Raw genomic sequence first — 19,682 nt, 5'->3', positions numbered from 1 at the left:
CCCTACTCCAGAGACAGTAGTATGTGAGAAGGCTCTTTCTATAGCTGCAGGATTGTCTTGTGGTTTGGAGGATTTATTTGAATCCCTGCTCAGACTCAGATATTTGTAACTGTGGGACAACCTTACCCTTTTCTCTTGTATTTCTGTTTTCCCATCTAAAAGAGGTAGGTGGCAGGTTTCTACTTCATAGAATATTAGGATTTAAAAAAACAAAACAAATCAAAACCAGACTAATGATGGTTATTGATATTGCACAGAAAAATAGGAAGAAAGAAGACAATTATTTCCTGATGAACAAGGGTCAAATCTGAGAGATCAATACAAAATTTGTACTTCGTAACAGTTTTGTCCAAGTGAAAACAGAAATGTCAGATCAGTATTCGACCCTCAGATGAAAATACACATTGAAGTTGTAATAGGTTCCTTTTCTCTTTGAGGTTAAAAGGAAATGTAGCAAAGAACATTATCTAATTTCAGCCTAATAATGAAAACTTGTCATCAGACAGCAATGCTTGCCAAAGAAAATAAAATGTCACCTCTGAAGGGACTGCATGCATGAGTCTGTCACAAGAAGTCCCTAGAGAGACAGCTTTTATAACAACAACAAAATATGGTGCTGAATTTAAAAAAATATCCATACAAGCACTATAATTGCCAAATGGAGAAAAATAATCCCAGCTGTATCATAACTGATACTTGACAAAAGCCTGGCCTCCAAATATTCCTTTCATTTTGGTCCAACTAGATAAACTCAGTCTAAAATGAATTATACATAGAATGAAATATCTGAAAAGATCCTCACTGCAAAGGCAGGTTTTTTTCTTTCTTTTTTTTTTGTGGGAGGTGACACACAAGGTGGGGAGTTCCCCCTTTGCTAAAGATACATTATTTCTCCTTGTGCTGCTCAGTCTGTAAATGCTGAGATTGGTGCTGAGATAATGGCAAAGGAGGAAAAACCTTCAAAAGGCTGGTTATTACAGTGTCTCATCAAAGACAATGAGACATTTGGGCATGCATTCCCAGGGAGCTGGAATTTCCCTTTGAGAGCTGTTGCCTTTTCTCACATGGCTGTCTTCCAGATCTCTGGGCACTGGCTTCTAATTTGAGAGGCCATCCCTGACAGTACAATTGCTATATCCTTTTCCTCTCTTTCAAACAACCTCAGCCTTGTATTTCTCCACTTTGGGCTAGAATCACGTCACATTCAGGACACACTAAGGAGAAAAAGAAAGTGTGTCTCCCTGAGTGCGGTGCAGCATCATGGGCTCTGCTCTGCTGGGGGAGCTGTCGGATGCACGAGGTGAGCAGCCCCTCTGAATTCTCCTGCAGAAAGACCCAGAAAAAAGCTGTGGCTTTGGTGTTGTTCAGCCACCTGGCTTTGCAGTGGGACTGCAGGCATGGAGGAGGATGTTACATAAGCAGAGAGAAAGCTTTTGCGGGCTGTGTTTAATTAATTCAGAATACCAGGAACTTCAGAGTTGAGCTCAGGGAAACTAGAGAGGGAGCAGTGTGAGACATAGAAAAGGGGAAAAATAAAATTTACTGTGGTGATTTCAGCCATCTGAATATCAGTGTCCCTGGAAAGCTTACATCCTTTATGTCTCTGGTTTGGAAACAGGTGTTGGCTGAGTTGTTTGGATTGTTCCCTGTTCTTAAGTGAAGGATCGTAGAATCATAGAATAGTTTAGGTTGGAAGGGACCTTTAAAGGTCATCTAATACTACCTTCCTGCGAGGAGCTGGGATATCAACTAGATCAGGTTGCTCAGAGCCCTGTCCATGCTGATCTTAAATGTTTCTAGGAATGGGGTATCTACCACTTTTCTGGGCAACTTGTTCCAGTGTTTCAGCACCATCATTATAAAAAAGTTCTTCCTTATATCTGAACTAAAACTCCCCTCTTCTACTTGAAAACCATTTTCCTTTCTTCTATTGCAAAAGATCCTCCTAAAAAGTTTCCTCCTGAACTTGATTAAAACTGAAATTACTGGTATATCAAAGACCTATTACTTTGCATCGAACAAACGACTTAGCTATGAAAGGGAAAACACTGGCATCAGAGAGATAGGTTGAGAGTAGCTTATTTTAATTATATTTTTAGTTTTACTGTAATTACAAAAACAGGTCTAGAAATGCATTTTGAATGTGAAGGGAGAAAAATACCTGCTGTCATGGTAAAGATCTTGATTAGGTGACCTCAAAGTACTTTACAAAAGTCACTGTTAAATGGAAGTTTTACTTAGTTATAATTAGAGTCTTTTAAACTTTCAAATAAAAATGTATCTAGAATCTTCTGCTTAAGACAAAATGACAAACCATTAAAGTTTAAAAAATGGATGCATTCCTATTCACAAAGCCAAACTGTTTTTTCCTTTCCTTGTTGTCCTTCTAGCCCTTCCACCATCTTCCCTAGATGAAAAGGGAGATGAGAAAAAGAGATGAATTTTCAAGTTTCCTATTTTATAGTAGATTTCAACTTGTACACAGTCTACTGTTTATCAAAAAGCTGTTGTAATTAGTTTCTCCATATCCTACCAAGGTTTTACAGTAGGGAAACTGAAGGATATAGATTTCAAGGTTTCTAACATCCCAGTCTCATAAAATACATTCAAATAATCTTTCTAATCAACTCAAAGCTTTCAATCTGTTTCTCTTCTTTTTCAGTCATTCTCTCAGGCATCCATCTTTCTCTTCCCCAATGATCCACTTCCACTACTTGTTAAAAAAACCAAACAGCTAGATTCTGCACATAGAGATTCAGATTGTATTTTTAGTAGGTTCTCTAAAGTGGTGTCCTGAAAAGGCACATCACAGTTCAAAAAAGGGGTCTATCATCTTTCTTGACAGAAAAGGGGACTGAATAAGTCTATCAAGCAAGAGTAGGAGGAGAAATTGAATTAATCTGAAAAAAAAAAAAAAAAGTACAGGGCTAAATGCCTGTCAATGCTTCCACTTGAGAAATTTGAAGTTAAATAAAGCAAAAGAAAGACAAAACCCAAGTGATCCTCCCCTCTCCTATCCTTCTAAGAACTACTTGATGGAAGCATTTATGGAGAGCAGCTGTTTGTAAGTGCTCTGTAACAACAACATTTGTGTATCTTTCCACAAAGATGTGTCAAAGTATTTATAATACCTGTAACATGCCTTTTTGATAACCTTTCTCAGGCTGCTTTGGTATTTATCATGTAAAGATTTTCTGAAATGATTGATGTATTTGGATATTGTTTGTTTAACTAGGCTGGGAGAAGGTGTCTTGTTGATTGCAGAAGGACAAGAGCAAAGTGAAAATTGCAGGTTTCCATGGTACAAGTAACTTGTGCTATTTAAATTAATTCAGTCCTTCAAGAAAAATTTGGACATGTTAGAGCACTTTTTTGGTGCCAGACTGAAAACTATAGGGATGACTGCTGGTAACCAGAAGGCGAATGACTGGCCAGAATAATATCAAGTCAGGCAAGTCTGTTTATCTGTTGTCAGAGCTGGGCCAGGGTATCAAATTGCTGTGTTATACTATACATTGGGTGTCCACTAGAAGCTTATGGAAGTAAAAAACAGCTTTTCCATATTGAGTGATTTTATTACCTGAAGGTGCCACAAATAGCTAGATGATCAGTTATCAGTCATGACAAATTGTTGGATTTACCCATCCCTCAGGTAATACCAGTTGTGTCCCATGTCACACATCTCACTGTTGCCTCTGCCAATAAAAGGTACTATAGCCACTTTTCAACTGCACCAGATGTGTCCCTTTGAGACTGGAGGAAACAGAAGTCCAAGTCACTATCTCAGAAGTGATTCAGGCTTCTTCAGATTAATTTATCTTTGTGTATTACTGTGATTTATGACTGTTTGTTTTTGTCCCTAGTTATTCAGTTCAGTGGAGTTTGGCAGAAGATGGCTGCTTCTTCATGAGGGAGTTACACCAAACAGGTTCTACTGGTAAGAGCAAAATCCTTTTCCTCATTTGGTAGAGGCAGCTTCCCCATACATACAGAGATGTTGAAATGGGGTCTTGAAGGCAATGTGGCTGAATGCAGTCTGCACTGCTGATTTGTTAAGATTAACTTTGACTTGGTATAAAAGGGGCTTTATTCCTCCTGCAATTGGTTTATGCAGCACTTGAAAGTGAGTCTTGATCTAAGGATGATGCACCACTGAAATATACTGAATAATAGTCTAAAATAATTTATTTGGGAGCCATTTTCTGTGAACATGTTGAGTTTGGATGCAAGTCTGTTTAGCATAAGCTTGTTTGCTTTTGCATCAGATACTAAGAAGAGTACAATCTGGTTCTGCTACCAGCAAGGGTCAAAGACTGAAGTCTTGGAGTCTTTGAGGATACTAGTGTTTCTGCCATGGGTAACAGTGGACATCCTCCAGTGACTGGTGCTATGCTTTTAACTGCTGTTAGACCTACTTTGGATCTTGAAAATGGGCAAGTTAATGACTAGTCACACACAGATCTTCATTATGAGCTTAAATCACTGTGCAATATTGCTTCTAAGCAGCCATGCAAAGTTTCCAGTCAGATTTCAAGCTGTATGGATCAGCCATGTGTAAGTTCCTTTTGCTGAATCTTTGAATATCAGTTGGTTACAGCAATGGCAAATTGTTTGCTAGTTTGACGCTAAAGTTTCTTGAAGGTGTCATAACTTTTTGTCTCTGATGCAAGCTTAAGTCTTTGCTGCGTTAAACTTAAACTTGTTTTCATGTGTTTGTCTCTATAGCCAGACAGGTTTGTATTTATATGTCTTTTCTACAGGACTCCTAATAGGGCTTCAAAGTGTCAGATGCAAACACACAGCCCCACACAACTCTTGTTTTTTCTCAGCTAATAAAAGCAGAATGTCCTAAATATCTGGGGACCCAGTCTTTGAGACATTCAGCAAAATTGAGCTCACCGAGAGAGTTGGAAAGCTGGAAAAAAAATGTCCCTGTTCTTGGGTCTGTGTGTCCTGCACTGCACTTTTGAAGTTTCCCGTTATTGTTTGCAGTAGTGGTTGAATGTGAATTGAGCTGGTGGATGCATGCAATAAGAATAATAATGAAAATTATAGTTTTCCCTTCCCTGGAGCTCAAACTTGGAACGCCTCTTAGAACCAAACAAATAAGGGAACTCAGGCTTGGTGCTTCAAAGGCATAGAGTAAGATGAAAAGATGTTCCAACCACCCATCTAATTCCCTACAGCCATAAACAGAACATGAAATTACAAGCCTGTATTTTCACCTTGAACAAAATGTCCCTTGTGTAACACATCTCAGTGTAAGCTAGACTGTACTTCTACTATCAAAAGGAAAAATAATACAGCTTGTGGAGACAGTGTTGCAAATAGTTCTGGCTTATTTCTGTTGGTCATTGTCACAGGACAATACTGTTGGCTGCAATTATATGGGCGCTCTTTGTCCTCAAAAGCAGCCATAGTAGAAAATGAAGTTTTGCATGTGTAATTGAAAACATATACACTACAGAGAATAATATTGGGCTTTTCCATGAATTTCCATTTCTGTGCAGCCAAGTACTCAAGGACAAAAAAAAAGCACTGAAGTGCTGAATCCAGAAGGCAGCCCTTTGCACCCTGTGTAGCCACTGAGTCCCCATGCAAGAAAAGCAGAAGGGAACTGGGACATAAGAGGGATATGAGTCGTTGATGAAAGCAAAAATGCCGATTGCTCACTGATACTTTAATTGCCATTTACTATGTCATGGTGGTCTTATAAATAGTTTATGGGTCACTCTTGTGTCTGAGCTTCATAGTTTTAGTCTTGAGAAGGCTCTGACTGCAAACGCTGTCAAAGAATCTGTAATGTCTTTTACAGCTGCATTTCTTACACCTGTTTCCAAGAGAATTTTTTTATTTCCTTATTTTAGTCTGCTCTGTCAAACCCCCTCTCCCACTGCCACCCTAGAGAAATTTAAACCCCTCAAAAGCAACATTAAAGCAGGAAGAAAAATGAATCTGTAATTTCCTCCTACCTCATTAAAAGCTTGTAAGGACACATTGGTGATGGACAGGCTTAGTGATGGGCTACTGTAAAACTAGTATCTCTGATACTTGTTGTAATTTTTATTTCTTATCACATATCTGTTTTCATAATTAAGTATGTGATAGTGGCATACTGGAGAAAGTGTAATCTACTCAAAGAGTCAACCATATGTGTCTGATTGAAACAGAAAAGAACCCACACTGGATACAACCCCAAGGCACTACAGTTCTGCACTGTATCACATTTTTCATGTTCTTTATTATTTCTGTGGCAGGTTCTCGAGATTTTGCTGTTGAATGTGTTGTGACAGGGAAATGCATGAAAGTTATCAAGGTGCTTAGTAATTCTGGAACTGTACTCTGTGAAAATACCCTAATTACTTGGAAAGAAGTATTCTAAGCAATATTAGTCCAAAATAATACAGATACAGCCAGTTAGGATACATGGCTTGTTGCTGATAGCACAGTGTTTACTAGTGTGGTTGGCATTCAGGGAAGAGAATGAAGTAAATGATAGTTAGAAGAGTTGGATAAATGCTTTATCTAAATACTTCTGGTTCTATTTTTGTGGTATTTGCTTATTTCCATCATACATTCCTATGGTGGAATTTTGCTGGCAAAGAAGCTGATTTGTAGTGAATACAAATGTGAGCAATAGGTGGTGAATCAGTCGTACTGGGAATTACTTTTTTTCCTTGCTTTTTAAAAGTGGTCCAGTCATCCAGTCAAAGTTCAATAGTGATATCTTGTTACTTGCAAATGACCAAACATTCATGACCACTAGTTGCAAAAAAAAAAAAGTTCAAGTGCACATAGTTCATTATAGCCAAAATGTATATGCCCAAATTGCTTGTTAAAAGCTAGATTTTTATTCTTGTCCTCAGATCAAGTCATGCCTTCAATCAGGAATTATTTTCTGAAAGTCAGTAAGTCAAGGTATCACAATTAGAGCTGACCCTAAAAAAAAAAAAAAAAAAAAAAAAGGTTAAAAAGATCATCAAAATGTCTGCAAAATGTAATTTTTTTTAATCAAAATGAAACATTTCTGGGAAAGATTCACATCTAATTTTAATCACAAACTGACCTGAAAAATATGGAGAGGGGGGTAGCAATAAAGTCAAATAATGTAAGTATCTGAAAAAACAGCATAAAATGAACTATAGAAAAATCCAGCTGGTAAATTATAATGTCAAGTTATAATCCTTATATGAGTACTATTGACTTTGTTGTTTTTTACTTGGTATCTCATCTGGACAAGCAATTAGGAGAAATTAAAAAGAAACACCACTCCATACTTCAAGATGATCAGAGAGCTTTAGTGATGATAGGGCTGGAACATCTTTCCTATTGAGAAAGGCTGAGAGAGTTGGGGTTGTTTAACCAGGAGACGAGAAGGATCCAGGGAGACCTTATTTACAGCCTTTCAATACTTCAGTGGGCTTACAAGAAAAACAGAGACTCTACTGGTGCAGGGACTGTGGTCACAGGGCAGGAGGTAACAGTTTTAAACCTGAAGAGGGCAGATTATGTTACATTTAAGGAAGAAATTCTTTACTATCACATTTACAGATAAACTGTGATTGAGCCATCCCTGGAAGAGTTCAAGGTCAGGATGAATGGGGCTTTGAACAATCAGATGTAGTGAAAGCTGTCCCTGCCTGTCGCAGGGGCTTGGACTAGATTGTCTTTAAAGGTTCATTCCAACCCAAACCATTCTAAGATGATTGTCTTAATTAGACAAAAAGTACAGCTCAAGTCTTCCATGCACTACATAGTTATAAGAGGCTGATTAGAAGTAAAAACATATCATGGTATATCTCACTTCCAGTAGTGTCATGTGTCTGTGATCTTAATGGTTCCCTGAAGAAATGACAGGAGAGATGGCAGTTTGGTAAGAGATGTTGCTATGTCTCCAGTCTGTATTGGGTTTTTTTGAGTATGAGAAGGGGAAGAAAATGGATGCAAGGATTGTAAAAAAGCAGCCAACCAGTCTTTTCCCTCAAACAATTGAGAGATATGCACACACTGAATGGGAGAGCAAGAGAAACTGCTAGGCAATATGAGCCATGATAAAGAAAGCTAATCTTCAGAGTAGAATTATAAAGTATATATCTATTATTTTCCAGAGGAATCTAGAGACTGTATTTTAAAAGCTCTGTGTTCATTGGAGCAGCTGGAAGAGCTGAAAATCAAGGAGAAAAAAAAAGTCATAGCACTGTTTAAAACTTCATTATTTTCAAGCAGTTGAAGAAAGCTGGGCAAACTGTTCCTGTGCTCTTGTCAGATCTTGGCTTGGTGAGATATGCACACCCATCCAGGTGGGCTGAGGCAATTTAAATGGCATGGTATCTGGGCTGTATACAAATGATGCTGTGTATTGCTGAACAAGACCTTTTAATCACTGCAGGGCAACTGCTGGAGGCTGATGGGGAAGATGCCAATCAAAGCGCATGGTGACAGCCTGTCCAGAAAATCATCCGCTTGATCTAACACCCAAGCCATACCTGATGAGCTGAATTGTACTAGACATTTAATTTAAAATATATGTATTTTGTAGCTTAAATATAGTGGAGATGGGCACATGCCAGAGGGACCCAGGAGTTCTGAATTAAGCAGTTGACTGATGGGGATAGCAAGAGCATAGGAAATGTTGCTTGCTTTCCATCTTTTTCTTGGTTGCTGTTTTTTTGTTGTTGTTGTTTTTTGGGGGGTGTTGGTGGGTTTTTTTTGGTGGTGTTTGTTTGTTTTTCTTGGTTTTTTGTGTCATGGGTTTGTTTTTTTGTGTGTGTTGGGGTTTTTTGTGGAGTTTTTTGTTGTTTTTTTGTTTTGTTGTTGTCTTCTTTTTGTCTTTTTTTTTGTCTTTTTTTTTTTTTTTTTTTTTTTGAGGGAGGCATTGTTTCCTGAATTGAACACTACACATTTGCTTCCAGTTGAAGTTTTGCTTTGGGAGAAAGTCAGACTGAAGTTCTGAGCCTCTATAACATAAGCTGCTATTACCTGGCTAATATTTTAAGGAAGCTTCATGGCTGCCAGCCTGAAGATGCAGATGAGCTGCAGGGAAGCAACACTGCCTGAGACCAGAGTGAAGAGCATGTCTGCAACTGTCCCTATCCTTGCCCCTTACCATACTGCTGCTGCTAGCATTACTGATGATGAGTAACACACATTAGAGCACTTTGGCACCATTCAGTGACCCTGACATTTACTGTTTCATCACCAGAAAGGTCAATGTTACATCTTGCCCAGCCAGAGTGCAAGGAAGCATATTCTTGGTTGGCAGTGTTCGCTAAAGGTCCCACTGGCATTTTAAAGGATTTAGTGAAAACCTCTGCTTACAATTCTCAAACAGTTGGACCTTGATGTAGCTCTATCTTTTTGCTACAAATGAAGGCTGAAATCTCTCAGATTTATTTTGGGATTAGGATTTTTTTCCTGTCTGGCTTGCAGAGATATCAATTTGCCAGTCTCATGTGGGTCAGCAAGGACAGAAAAAAGACAAGCATCGTCCGTTTCCTGTTACTGTTAAAACTCATTTAAAGTCTTTGGATTTATGATAAGTTTTAGTTCTTAAGAAACTGAGATCCAAAATACATATCTTTCTTCCCTGGATAAGGCCAAAAAAATTGCCCAGTCACAGAGCAGCTGTTGTTGTGTTACTCTGGTCCTCTGAGTCTGTAATAAGCAGATCCTCTGATCCCACTAGTCCCTTAAGAGAACTTGTTACTCATAATCAAATTGAGATTTGTCAGAGCAAAATATAACTCCTCAGTCCCCAATCCTCAGTTTGGCAGAGTTCCACCATGTGAGAGAAAAAGTATTCTCAACTCTGTTTAATTATCATGGGGACCTAAAAATGAGTGTAAAATAGTAACCTGAATGTTATCCTAAAATCAACTGAATAGAATCTTATCTAACTTTGCTCCCTTCCTCCTCTTAGAGACTTGTCCTCCAGCTGTGAATAGAGAGAAGAGGTATATTCACCTGAATGAGGCTTTTGGGACCGAGAGGCCCTATTCTGATTGATACCTAGTTTGGTGTGTTTTGGGATTCCCAGTTCAACTGGTTCATCTTTTAAAAAATCTATGAAAGATACTTTATAAATCAGTATGGACTCCCATGAGCTCCGTTTTTTCTTCTATTTTCCACTTCCTGTGTTAAAGATCTGCAGAAGTAGGGAGGTGTCCGTATACCAGGTTCAAAACCTTCATTTGAGGGTTACTCAGTAACAAAAGCCTGCAGTTCTGCACAGGACCCTGGATCATGTCTTCAATGGGCATTGGACTAAGAAGCTGATTTCTCTGTAGGTACCGTTGAAATGCAGCCCTTGAGAGGGTGAGGCAGTTAGTTGTGGATTTCTCTAGATCTATTTCAGAAAGGTTTCACTGCTACTTTCTGTTGTATGTTTAATGAGCAACATACTGTGTTACCAGAGCTGACTTTGCACTCTTGCTGTAAATGACTTCCCAGCCTCCTCTGGAGCATACTGACTGGGCCATAGCACTACAAGATGACAGAGACATGCATCTTAACACAGTGGGAAACTGTGATACCATTAGACTGTATCAGCAGAGAAACAGTAAATCAGGTAGGTTTGGTCCATTATACCAGAGATCTCAGTTCAGAGTCTATAACTAGAGGGTACCTTCCTCCTTCCCTCCCTTCAAGCCAGTATGATGTCTCAAGTTTCCTGCAATATATGAAAAAGAGATGTAGAACAGCAGGACTATCTTAAAATCAGGATCTCATGCTGGAAACTGAATTTTATCCATATAGTTCAGATTCTTGTTTTGAGAGATTCCTCCCACCCAGCAACAGATACTTGCCTCCCTGAGAATTCACATCCATCTATTTCAGTTTTAGCCAAGTTTCCTCTCTGGAGCTCCCCACAGAGAGCTGTGGTGTTACTGCAGTGGGAAGGACAGCCTGGTTTGCTACTGTCCTCGAAGCTGTGGGGTATGTGGACATCGTGGGGTCTGTGGATAATCTCACTCTAGGGTTGCAGAAAAGTGAGTCTAAGTGACTCCTTATGGTCTGGAAATCACAAGACCACCCTCATTTGCCTACTCATCTGTTCAGTGTTAGAAACAGCCACCTGTTTTTCTGGGTCAGTGTTGGGTTGGTAAAACTAGGAGGAGCTGGGCTTTACTTACTGCACTGCTGTTTTCAGTCAGTTCTAGAGAAAAGGTGACAAACTGAGTAAAGTATATCATAACATGGATTTTGCCTGGTGGCTGCCAGTTGTATTGCACAAAATTATATAATTTAATCTAATTGGATAATGTGGGAAGGAATAATACAGAGATGTAGCAGAGAATCTCTAACTAGATGATTGTCATGGGAACTTTATTGGCCAGGTAAAAAGAAAGGAATGCTGGTTTATGCCTGTCTGGAATCTGGCCCTTTGTTTCCAAAACATGTCAGGAGAGTAAGATGGTTGAGAGATGTTAAAGCTAGATAACAATTTTAAAAGTACGTTAAAGGAATAGTAATATTTATAAAACTTCACATTGTAGGGACTGAACTAAATACAAGAATTCCCTGCTACATTAAGCTTCCTGGGGCAGATTTTCTAACCTCTACAAGCAAAAAAGAAACAGAGTATCTCCAAGGTCCTCATGGAGTCAATATAGTAGTAAAAAGAAAAGGGAGCCTGGAGAACTATCAGGCTCTATTTCTGTCTCTTCCACACAACAGCTGTGTGATCTTGGTCCTTTGAGCTCCTTTTGCTTTTGACTGATCAGTGGAGTTTTTCTATAAAGCTCAGAACAAAAATTTTCCTTAACCTCTATTTCTAACTTGGTCTGATGGTCTTGTACTTTTCCATAGGTCTTGAACAAATCAGTAGCACGCAGGGAAGGTTACTTAGAGGTTGATTGCCAAGTACTTTTGTGTCTTTGGACAAAAAAGCTCAGTGCTATATGTTACTATTTTTATGAATGGCAATTAAGATTTAGAGTGTTATAGAAACATCAGTGGAACCAAAAAATTGATGCAACCGATGCCTCCATGAATGTCATCCAGTGTTATTTTCATTCTGTCCTTTAAAACAAAACCAAAACCCTGCCATTCACTAAGATGGAATAAGCTGTCAATTTTTTAACATGAAGTGGCAGGATATGTCCCAGAGGCAGTGGGGGAGCTGATTTTGCATTGGCAAGATTTACGATAAGGGATTCGCATGAGTGCTGAGGCTAAAAGAAGATAAATCCCCAAGGGCAAATTCTACCAATAATTGAATTACAAAGCCATTATCCTGTGCCCAACAGAGAAATTTTATAGCTCTATTGTGACAGGATAAAGCTTGTTAGAATATTTATGTCCACAGGACAACTTTGGCATAAGGATCTCTCCTAGTATGTTCTCTCTTTCACCTGGCTGTTGCAGCTAATTAGTCTTTCCGTGTAATACAGTATATGTGGAGATGGAGGTGTGCTCAGGTGGGGGCCAGGAAGAAAGAATGCTGAAGGTCAGGAGGCATCTGAAAATAAATAACCCATGAAGCACAAAACCATCTGCAGAATGCAACTAGAGTCTAATGTCTAGATAAAGAATTGGGACAAGTTGCAGGAAGGAGAAGAGAAGGCACATAGGCAAATGATAATTCTTAGTGAGGAGGGGTGAAACTGGATTTTCCAAGTGATATGTCACTTTTTGGTATTGCATTGCAGGCAGTTCTAACCTACTGTGTCAGTGTCAATAAGCTCAAAAAGGCCAGAACTGTGGGGATCTCATTCCACCCACCTTAGAAGAGCTGTGCTCTTACCTGTCAGTTATCTGTCATCCATTGCAGAATTAAGAAATCATGACTCTTTCCTCCAAAGAGGAGGAGAGAAATGGTCATAGAAATCCTAGTTCTGCACTTGTTAATTTCCTCTGAGACATGGAAAAGATGCATAGCATCTCTGCCTGCATAAAACAAGCAAACAAACAAAACAACAACAAAATTGAAAAAAAAAAAAATCCTCCACAAAACAAACCGCATTTGCATTGGTTCTGTTCGTGAAAAGGCCATAGTAACAATTCTGCTCTTCCAGCCTTTCTTTCTAGGACATTTGCATTGAAGATTCTCTGAAGTAAGGTTGCCTTTTATTGCATAGCTTAAAATACCTTTGATCTTGGCTGTTGTGAGCATGTATGGTACAAGAAATACTTATGAAAAGTTTACCATTAAGTCTCTTGTGCATGTAGTCCCAGATAATGGTACGACTGTCTGAAGTCAAGCCTCCAAAATCCAAGGCACCTAAAGCTATGTTCCAGAATGCACAGGTACCTGGGATGGAGCCCTTATTGTCTTTGTGCTTTGTGAAAAATGGTAGCTTGAAATTAAGTACACCAAATGGAAGCTTTTGCTATTTTCACAATGATGCCTTTTTGCACTTCTGACTGGTCTAACTGCCTTGCAAAACCCATCTGTTCCCAGCATCCATAAACAATTACTTTTGTCCCTAGAAGTGAAAAAATAGAGAAGAAGTGGAAACCCTAGGATAACAGGGTCTCTATTGAATTTCCTTGGCTGAGAAGAGTTAGCAGGCCAAGGAAGCCAAGGTTTTAGAAATGTTTCAGACAGAGAGATGGCAAGGGGTTGGTCCCAACAGAAATATGCTAACTAGCATTTGCTGTGAAATGGACAGTGCCAGGCTCCTTTTGTTTATTTCCGCCTAGTTCTAAACCCAAGGAAAATTTGGGGTCTTTTCCTGTGCTGCTTGTCACGGTGGGTGTATACTCTGCATTCAGAGCAATTACTGTGCTGCAGCCACTGATACTGATTTGTAAAGCTCTCATGTAGAGATGACTGCTCAGCAGCCTTGATGGTGATTAAAATTTTAGGAAGCAAATTTGCAGTAGGACTGTGGGAGTCCTACATTTTTCGTAATGTGAGCGTCTTCTGTGTAAATGCAGTGGGGTCATTGCCTTGCACTCTCCTTGGCTTTTTTAAATCCTCATTTTCCAAAAACGTGTGGGTTTTTTTGTCTTTTGGTTTTCCTTTTTCTTTCTTTCAAAATATCCAGACAAGTATACCAACCCAACACAACAAAGGTAATTGCAAAAATACAATAGGCACTGTTCAGCAGAAAGTGCTGCAAGCATATCCCTAGAGTTCTGAAGTTTCAGGGAGTATTACAGAAAGCCTGAGATTAAAGGAATGGACAAAGAACATGCTGCATTTTACCATAAAATAAAACATAGACTGCAGTTAGAAGAAAAGTTTGTGGATGCATGAGATTGGTCTTTGAGAAAGGATACTGAAAGGGAAGAAAAGAATTGAGAAATATGAGGAGAAAGTGTTGCTGCCATAGCTAACAATGATGATGAATTAGGGCTTAGAATAGGGCATGGCAAGGTTCTGGACTGCTTGTTGATTTTTTTGAGAAATTTCTGAGAGAAATCAGTAACTGTGTGTGTCACAGAGTGTTGTTCACCTGTACCCCTGTTCTTTGCAGGGTGCTTGGTTTATAAGATATCAAATGCCCAACACTTTAGCTTGTGAAGTGTTCATTGACCAGGTTGTGTTGACTGTGTGCACAAAAGGTAATGAAGCAGAGTGTGCTGTTGTATGAAGTTATAAACATCGAGTTTGAGGCTTTGGTGTTATCTAGGGCAAATCCAGCATGCAATTTCCTTCTTCTGTCTGTGAAGCTTGTATTTATTGATCACTCTAGTTTTCATATAATAACCTTCCAAAAGTGTATAGCTGGGTAAGATGAAGATTATTTTATGTGGTTTTTCAGGTAGTATGGATGTATGGAGAAATATCATGGGGCAACTGTGGAACAAAGCAGCATGATACAAGAAAATGTAACATGAAAAACAATTCTGGTTAGTAAGCTCTCAGCAGAATCCAGATGGGAGTGATACATTTCTGGATGTCAGCTGTGCACAGCTGATATTGATTTGAGCAGATTTGTGTTTATATTTTGCCTGTCCTTTGCAACTGATTGTTCATGTTATCAGTGTTATGGACCTGACTGTGACCTTGTGCTTTCACAAGTAGATGAAGTCTACTATATACAAAAAATTGGAATGTGTCTTTTCTAAGATAGGTAGAAAGATCTAACAGATAGGAAGACCTGAATATGATTCTTGCCTCTACCTCACATGTCCCATTTGACTTTAGGAATGCCCTGAGATTCTCGGGGCTTAGTTTTCATCTTCATTTGTCATCACATTTCTAATTGGCAGGGGTTAGGATATATCAGAAGAAGAAAAGCCCTTCAGTAGATTAACGTTTATCACCGGTCATGTTTCAGACATCCTTGTTCTGTCCCTTCTTGGGACAACTGATGACTTAATTCTACCTTGAGTTTTGCAAGTCTCAATATTGGCTGTTGTAGTGTGAGACTAAGAAATATGCAGGTCATTACACCTGCAGCCTTCTAGCTTTCAGGACTTGGTGGGTCCAGATATTTATATGCTACTCTGAAGACATTTAAGACTTTAGTATAAATTATGGCTCATATCACAAGTGAAAACAGTGACAATCATGTCCCATCCATCAGTGAGACATCTCATTCTGAATTAACTGTCTTTTTCTGAGATGCTGTAGAGACGTTTCTTGGGGTCAGAATATCCCTGTGAGGAGTAAACTCAGAAAGCACCTGACGGTAGAGTCACAGGCTTTAACTAGAGCAACAAGTTTGTTGCTGGATGAATACCATTGTTACGTGCCTCTGAAAAGTGTTCAAATCCATGGAATATAATCCTTGTTTCTTTGGAGACTTGACATCCCTGTGGGGCTGCATGAGGTCAGGAGGCAGAATGCACTGACAAAGTTGTACCATGTCTTCTGCAAGTTCCAGGTGGTTTAAAGCCCACTTGAATCAATAAGAACAAAAAGGATATATGTCACATTAAAATCTTAGTCCTCTGCTGATTTTTGAAGCTGTTTATCATTGGTGTCTATTCATCTTGAACTGAATTGTAACAAGCAGGCCCAGCATTTTATTCCTAGATCTGCTAAATATAGTAGATAAAGGAAAAATGCCCTAGGAAGGTACTCCCTTCCCTTCCATTTGATGTCAGTTATCAGGAAGTAGAGATTTTAAATGGAAATTAAATGTTTAGGAGAAAAAGGCCTTTCCATAAACTTTCTTAAAAATGGACAAGATATGAAAGCAGTGCTAGCTCACAGTCTTTTCTGAAACTTTCCAGTCCCCAACAGAGGAGAATAAAAAATTCCTAAACCTTTTCTAGCTAGAGAATTGTTACAGACTTCATCAAGAAAAGCTAAGGATTAATCAAGGCACAAATAGTCTTGTTATTGTTAACATTTTTATAATGGTTATTAGTTAACGAGCATGATGATTAAGGGTTGTAGCTGCTGCTGATTGCAGGCAGTGGGAACTGAATTAAGGTCTAAATCACTGTTTGAACCTCGCTTCTGATTTCCTGAAAAATAATGAGACTTTGAACAGAACAGCATTTCGTTTGTCTGTCACTGGAAATTAATGTCTCTCTTTCCTCATGCATCTAGTATCTTGAAGGTCAGGCAGCTAACAAGAAACTGGTTGTTTAACCCTTAGCCTTAATCTAGGACTATGACTTGGGTGATGAGACCAAGACCAGGAACAAGATAGCTGTACAGTGGGATTGGCAGGTACTTACAGTCAGTACTGCCATAATGCAGACTGTCCATCAAACCACTGGCCATTTGAACTGTCCCATGGAGCTGTCGAGGCCTGCAGTGTCAGTCCAGGGGAACCTCAACAATGGAAGCAAAGCTTGAGGCCATAAACCCCTTATTTGCAGTGCTCAATGTCTTGATGTTGCTGCTCGTTAATTCAGAGTGAACAAATAGTAATTTTCTGAGTCAATCTGACATTTATTTTATTAATGGAACACCGTTTTTATTAGATCAGAAGTGATAAAATGTCTCTTAATTAATGAGGGAATACTGATCATTAAGAGGGTCAATTAAGCAAATGTGCATAAAATGTCCAATAAAAAGGAACAGCTATAATTAGTATGCTCACAAACACTATTATCCTATAAATTAAAGTCTTCTGTATCCCACCCAGAACTGAAATGCATCCTTCTGATCAACCCAGGAGACACATTAAAATGTCAGAAGCCAACAAGAACAGAAACAAGTCTCCAGCTGGAAAGAAATGAAGGGGTTAGAAATTAAGAACTCTTAAGTACGATAGCTTTGATACAATAACATTGTAGAATTTCTTTCAAATTTTCAAGTTCATTTTAGTGAAGGCTCCAAAATGCTTTCAAAATTATCAGTTCTTGTGAGTATGAGTTTAGGTTCAGCTGAACATGATTTCCTGTGGAATTAATACCTCAGACATTCATGCTATCTGTTGGTTTTAATGCCTTTGTCTCAATCTTTCTTTTACAGGTCTATGATGGGGTCTGGTAGAGACCCTGATCTAGTGCACCTGGAGGCAAAGACAGTGGATGGTCGTAAGTACATCAGCTTCCAAATATTGTTGTGTTCTGGACTGCCATTTTATTCTTGTAATGAGTGATTCAGTCATTTAAAATGAAGGGTTTGACTGTTCCAAGGCAAGTCTGTCAGAAGAGTAGTCTTTCCAGCCAGGTAGAAAAGTTGGGATTAACAAGCTGTAGAAGGAATCAAAAACATGGTAAGGAAGAATAGGTGAATTTGGGTTAGTATATAAAGCACTTTTCTTTCGTCCTGCATGATTTATCTTTGTGGGAACATGACATTGGAGGGAAGTTCCTGGGTCACAGAGTCTAGCTGCTGTTGTTTCACACAGTACATAATATCACCTTGTTCAAAGGTTTACAGTTTTAACAGACCAGACATACTTTGCCTTAGGTACTACCTTTGAAAATTCCTAATTTGTCTCACATTAGAAACCTTTTAATGACCAGCCTAAGCGTATTCTTCACTGTCATTGCTCATCTTGTCATTGTCCTTCACTTTCATCATCTCTTCTCCCACCCTCCTTTGCCTCTTGAGGTGCTTTTCTCCATTCTAGGAGCCTCCTTTGTCTGCAACTCCAAAATATTCTCCTAATTGGCTACATATTCTCGCTGGCACCCTCAACCACACGCTCACCTTCTGTCCTCCCACCTCTGCTTTCTCAGTTTATCTTTGAGCTCCATTGCCTTAGCAGATCTTCCTCCATGGATTTGTTTTCCACAACACTGGATTGCTTCGAGCAGGCATCACACTGAAAGCCTGGCTGTCATAGTTCTAGTCATTGTAATTGCAAATTGTTTCCTATGTAAATAGCAACGTAACAAGTAGATTTATTTATTTATTTATTTACCATTTGCAACATATAAGTATATATTAATTCATCTCTTTTAAAAATTCATAAAATTCTTCCTTGAATTGAACCCTGCATGCACTCGTGTTACTTAAAATGTGTATTTTTTCACTGCAAATTTAAAAACTGTCTGAAAAGATAACTGTAAGGTAATCAGTTTTTTAACTCACTGAAATTTAGCATCAAAGAGAATTTTTTGGAAGACAAATTTTGGAAAAAACCCCACAGTTCCGATAGAAACAATGAAGTTTTAAAAGGCTTTCCCTTCTTTTGAGATATGTAAGATTAGTAAAAGTGAAAGAATGTATTGTTTCTATTATAATTTGTGATCTCTGATTATTGTTTCTCCTCTCAATTTCACTTACGTGACCGTGGTGGCAAGGCTGGGAGCCTGAGGCTTTCCATTTCTCAGGACATGCTAAATCAGAACAAAATATTCCAACAGGACAGTGTCCGTTTCAGCACAAAATATTACTGTTATAACACATTAAGAATTTGAGGTCATTGTTATGAAGCACTAGAATTGATGTTAAAGGAAGGGGAAAAAAAATAATAAATCAGTAAAAGGAAAAGTGGCTTCATCCTGGATCAAACCAGGACAGAGCTATATTTTGGTGATGCTTTTGGGGGTTGTTCAGCTTGTAGTGGGCAGAGAGAGTGCCATGCTCCAAATGGCTTGGATGGTCTTGTTTGAATTCTTGTTTGAATTCTGAACATTTTGCACAGCTATAGCACATTTCTGCAGAAGACTTCTTGAGTAGTTGACAAATTGGTAAGCTTTATTACAGCTCTTAAAGTGGAAACAGGTAGGTGAAACTGGCCTCACTAAGGAGCCAGTAAAGTCATGTGGAATATCAAATTGTTGCTCATCACCTGTGATGTCAGGTGATACAATGGTGGTGTCAAACCTTCAGCCAGGGATGACCTCTCTTGCAAACGAGTTATTTGGATGAATCTTTTGCTCATGAGTCAGGAGGTCCTCAGCTCCTTGGCAATGTAAGAAAATGTGTTGGATTCAATGCATGCTCAGTTTTGTCCGTTGTTCCAGGGAGCATTGGTCTCTGGCAGAGGACTATGCTGGGTAACTGGAGGCAGTAACCTAGGAACATACCACAGTGTTTTTTTGCCAGGCAATGTTTGGTAGCACTATAGGTCACAGGATTTTGACACTGAGGAAGGCTAGGAGTGTGCATATGGTCCATTATTCTAGTTATCATGACCATCTTGGTATATTGAGGTCTCTTATCTACTAGAGCTGTCTTCTAAGTACTAAATCAGTCTCTTTTCTTGAAAGAAGTACTTTGTTTGGAATACCTCTTAAGAGTTAACCAAGTGTAAAAAATCAATAAAAAGATTAAATTTTAAAAGGTAATCTTACCAAAACAAGGCAGAGAGAAAGCAGAAAAGAGAGGGGAATGGTGTGGAAAGAACCACATAATCTGTAGAATAAAATGA

The 19,682-nt window shown here is 38.8% G+C and overlaps 1 protein-coding gene across 1 annotated transcript in view; it reads left to right on the top strand.

Moving 5' to 3' along the window:
* The window catches only part of SORCS1 (sortilin-related VPS10 domain containing receptor 1), a 192,479-nt gene that overhangs the window by 88,085 nt on the left and 84,712 nt on the right, over window positions 1-19,682 (top strand). The window contains exons 5-6 of the mRNA XM_010007929.1: window positions 3,864-3,937; window positions 17,327-17,391. Of these exons, the coding sequence (XP_010006231.1) occupies window positions 3,864-3,937; window positions 17,327-17,391 (139 nt within the window). The remainder of the gene's footprint in view (window positions 1-3,863; window positions 3,938-17,326; window positions 17,392-19,682) is intronic.

This window comes from Chaetura pelagica, unplaced genomic scaffold, assembly GCF_000747805.2.
Source record: "Chaetura pelagica isolate M959 unplaced genomic scaffold, ChaPel_1.0 scaffold531, whole genome shotgun sequence".
In the NCBI taxonomy this organism is placed as follows: domain Eukaryota; kingdom Metazoa; phylum Chordata; class Aves; order Apodiformes; family Apodidae; genus Chaetura; species Chaetura pelagica.
Note: the sequence above shows the minus strand (reverse complement) of the source record. Positions and strands in the feature narration are given on the sequence as shown.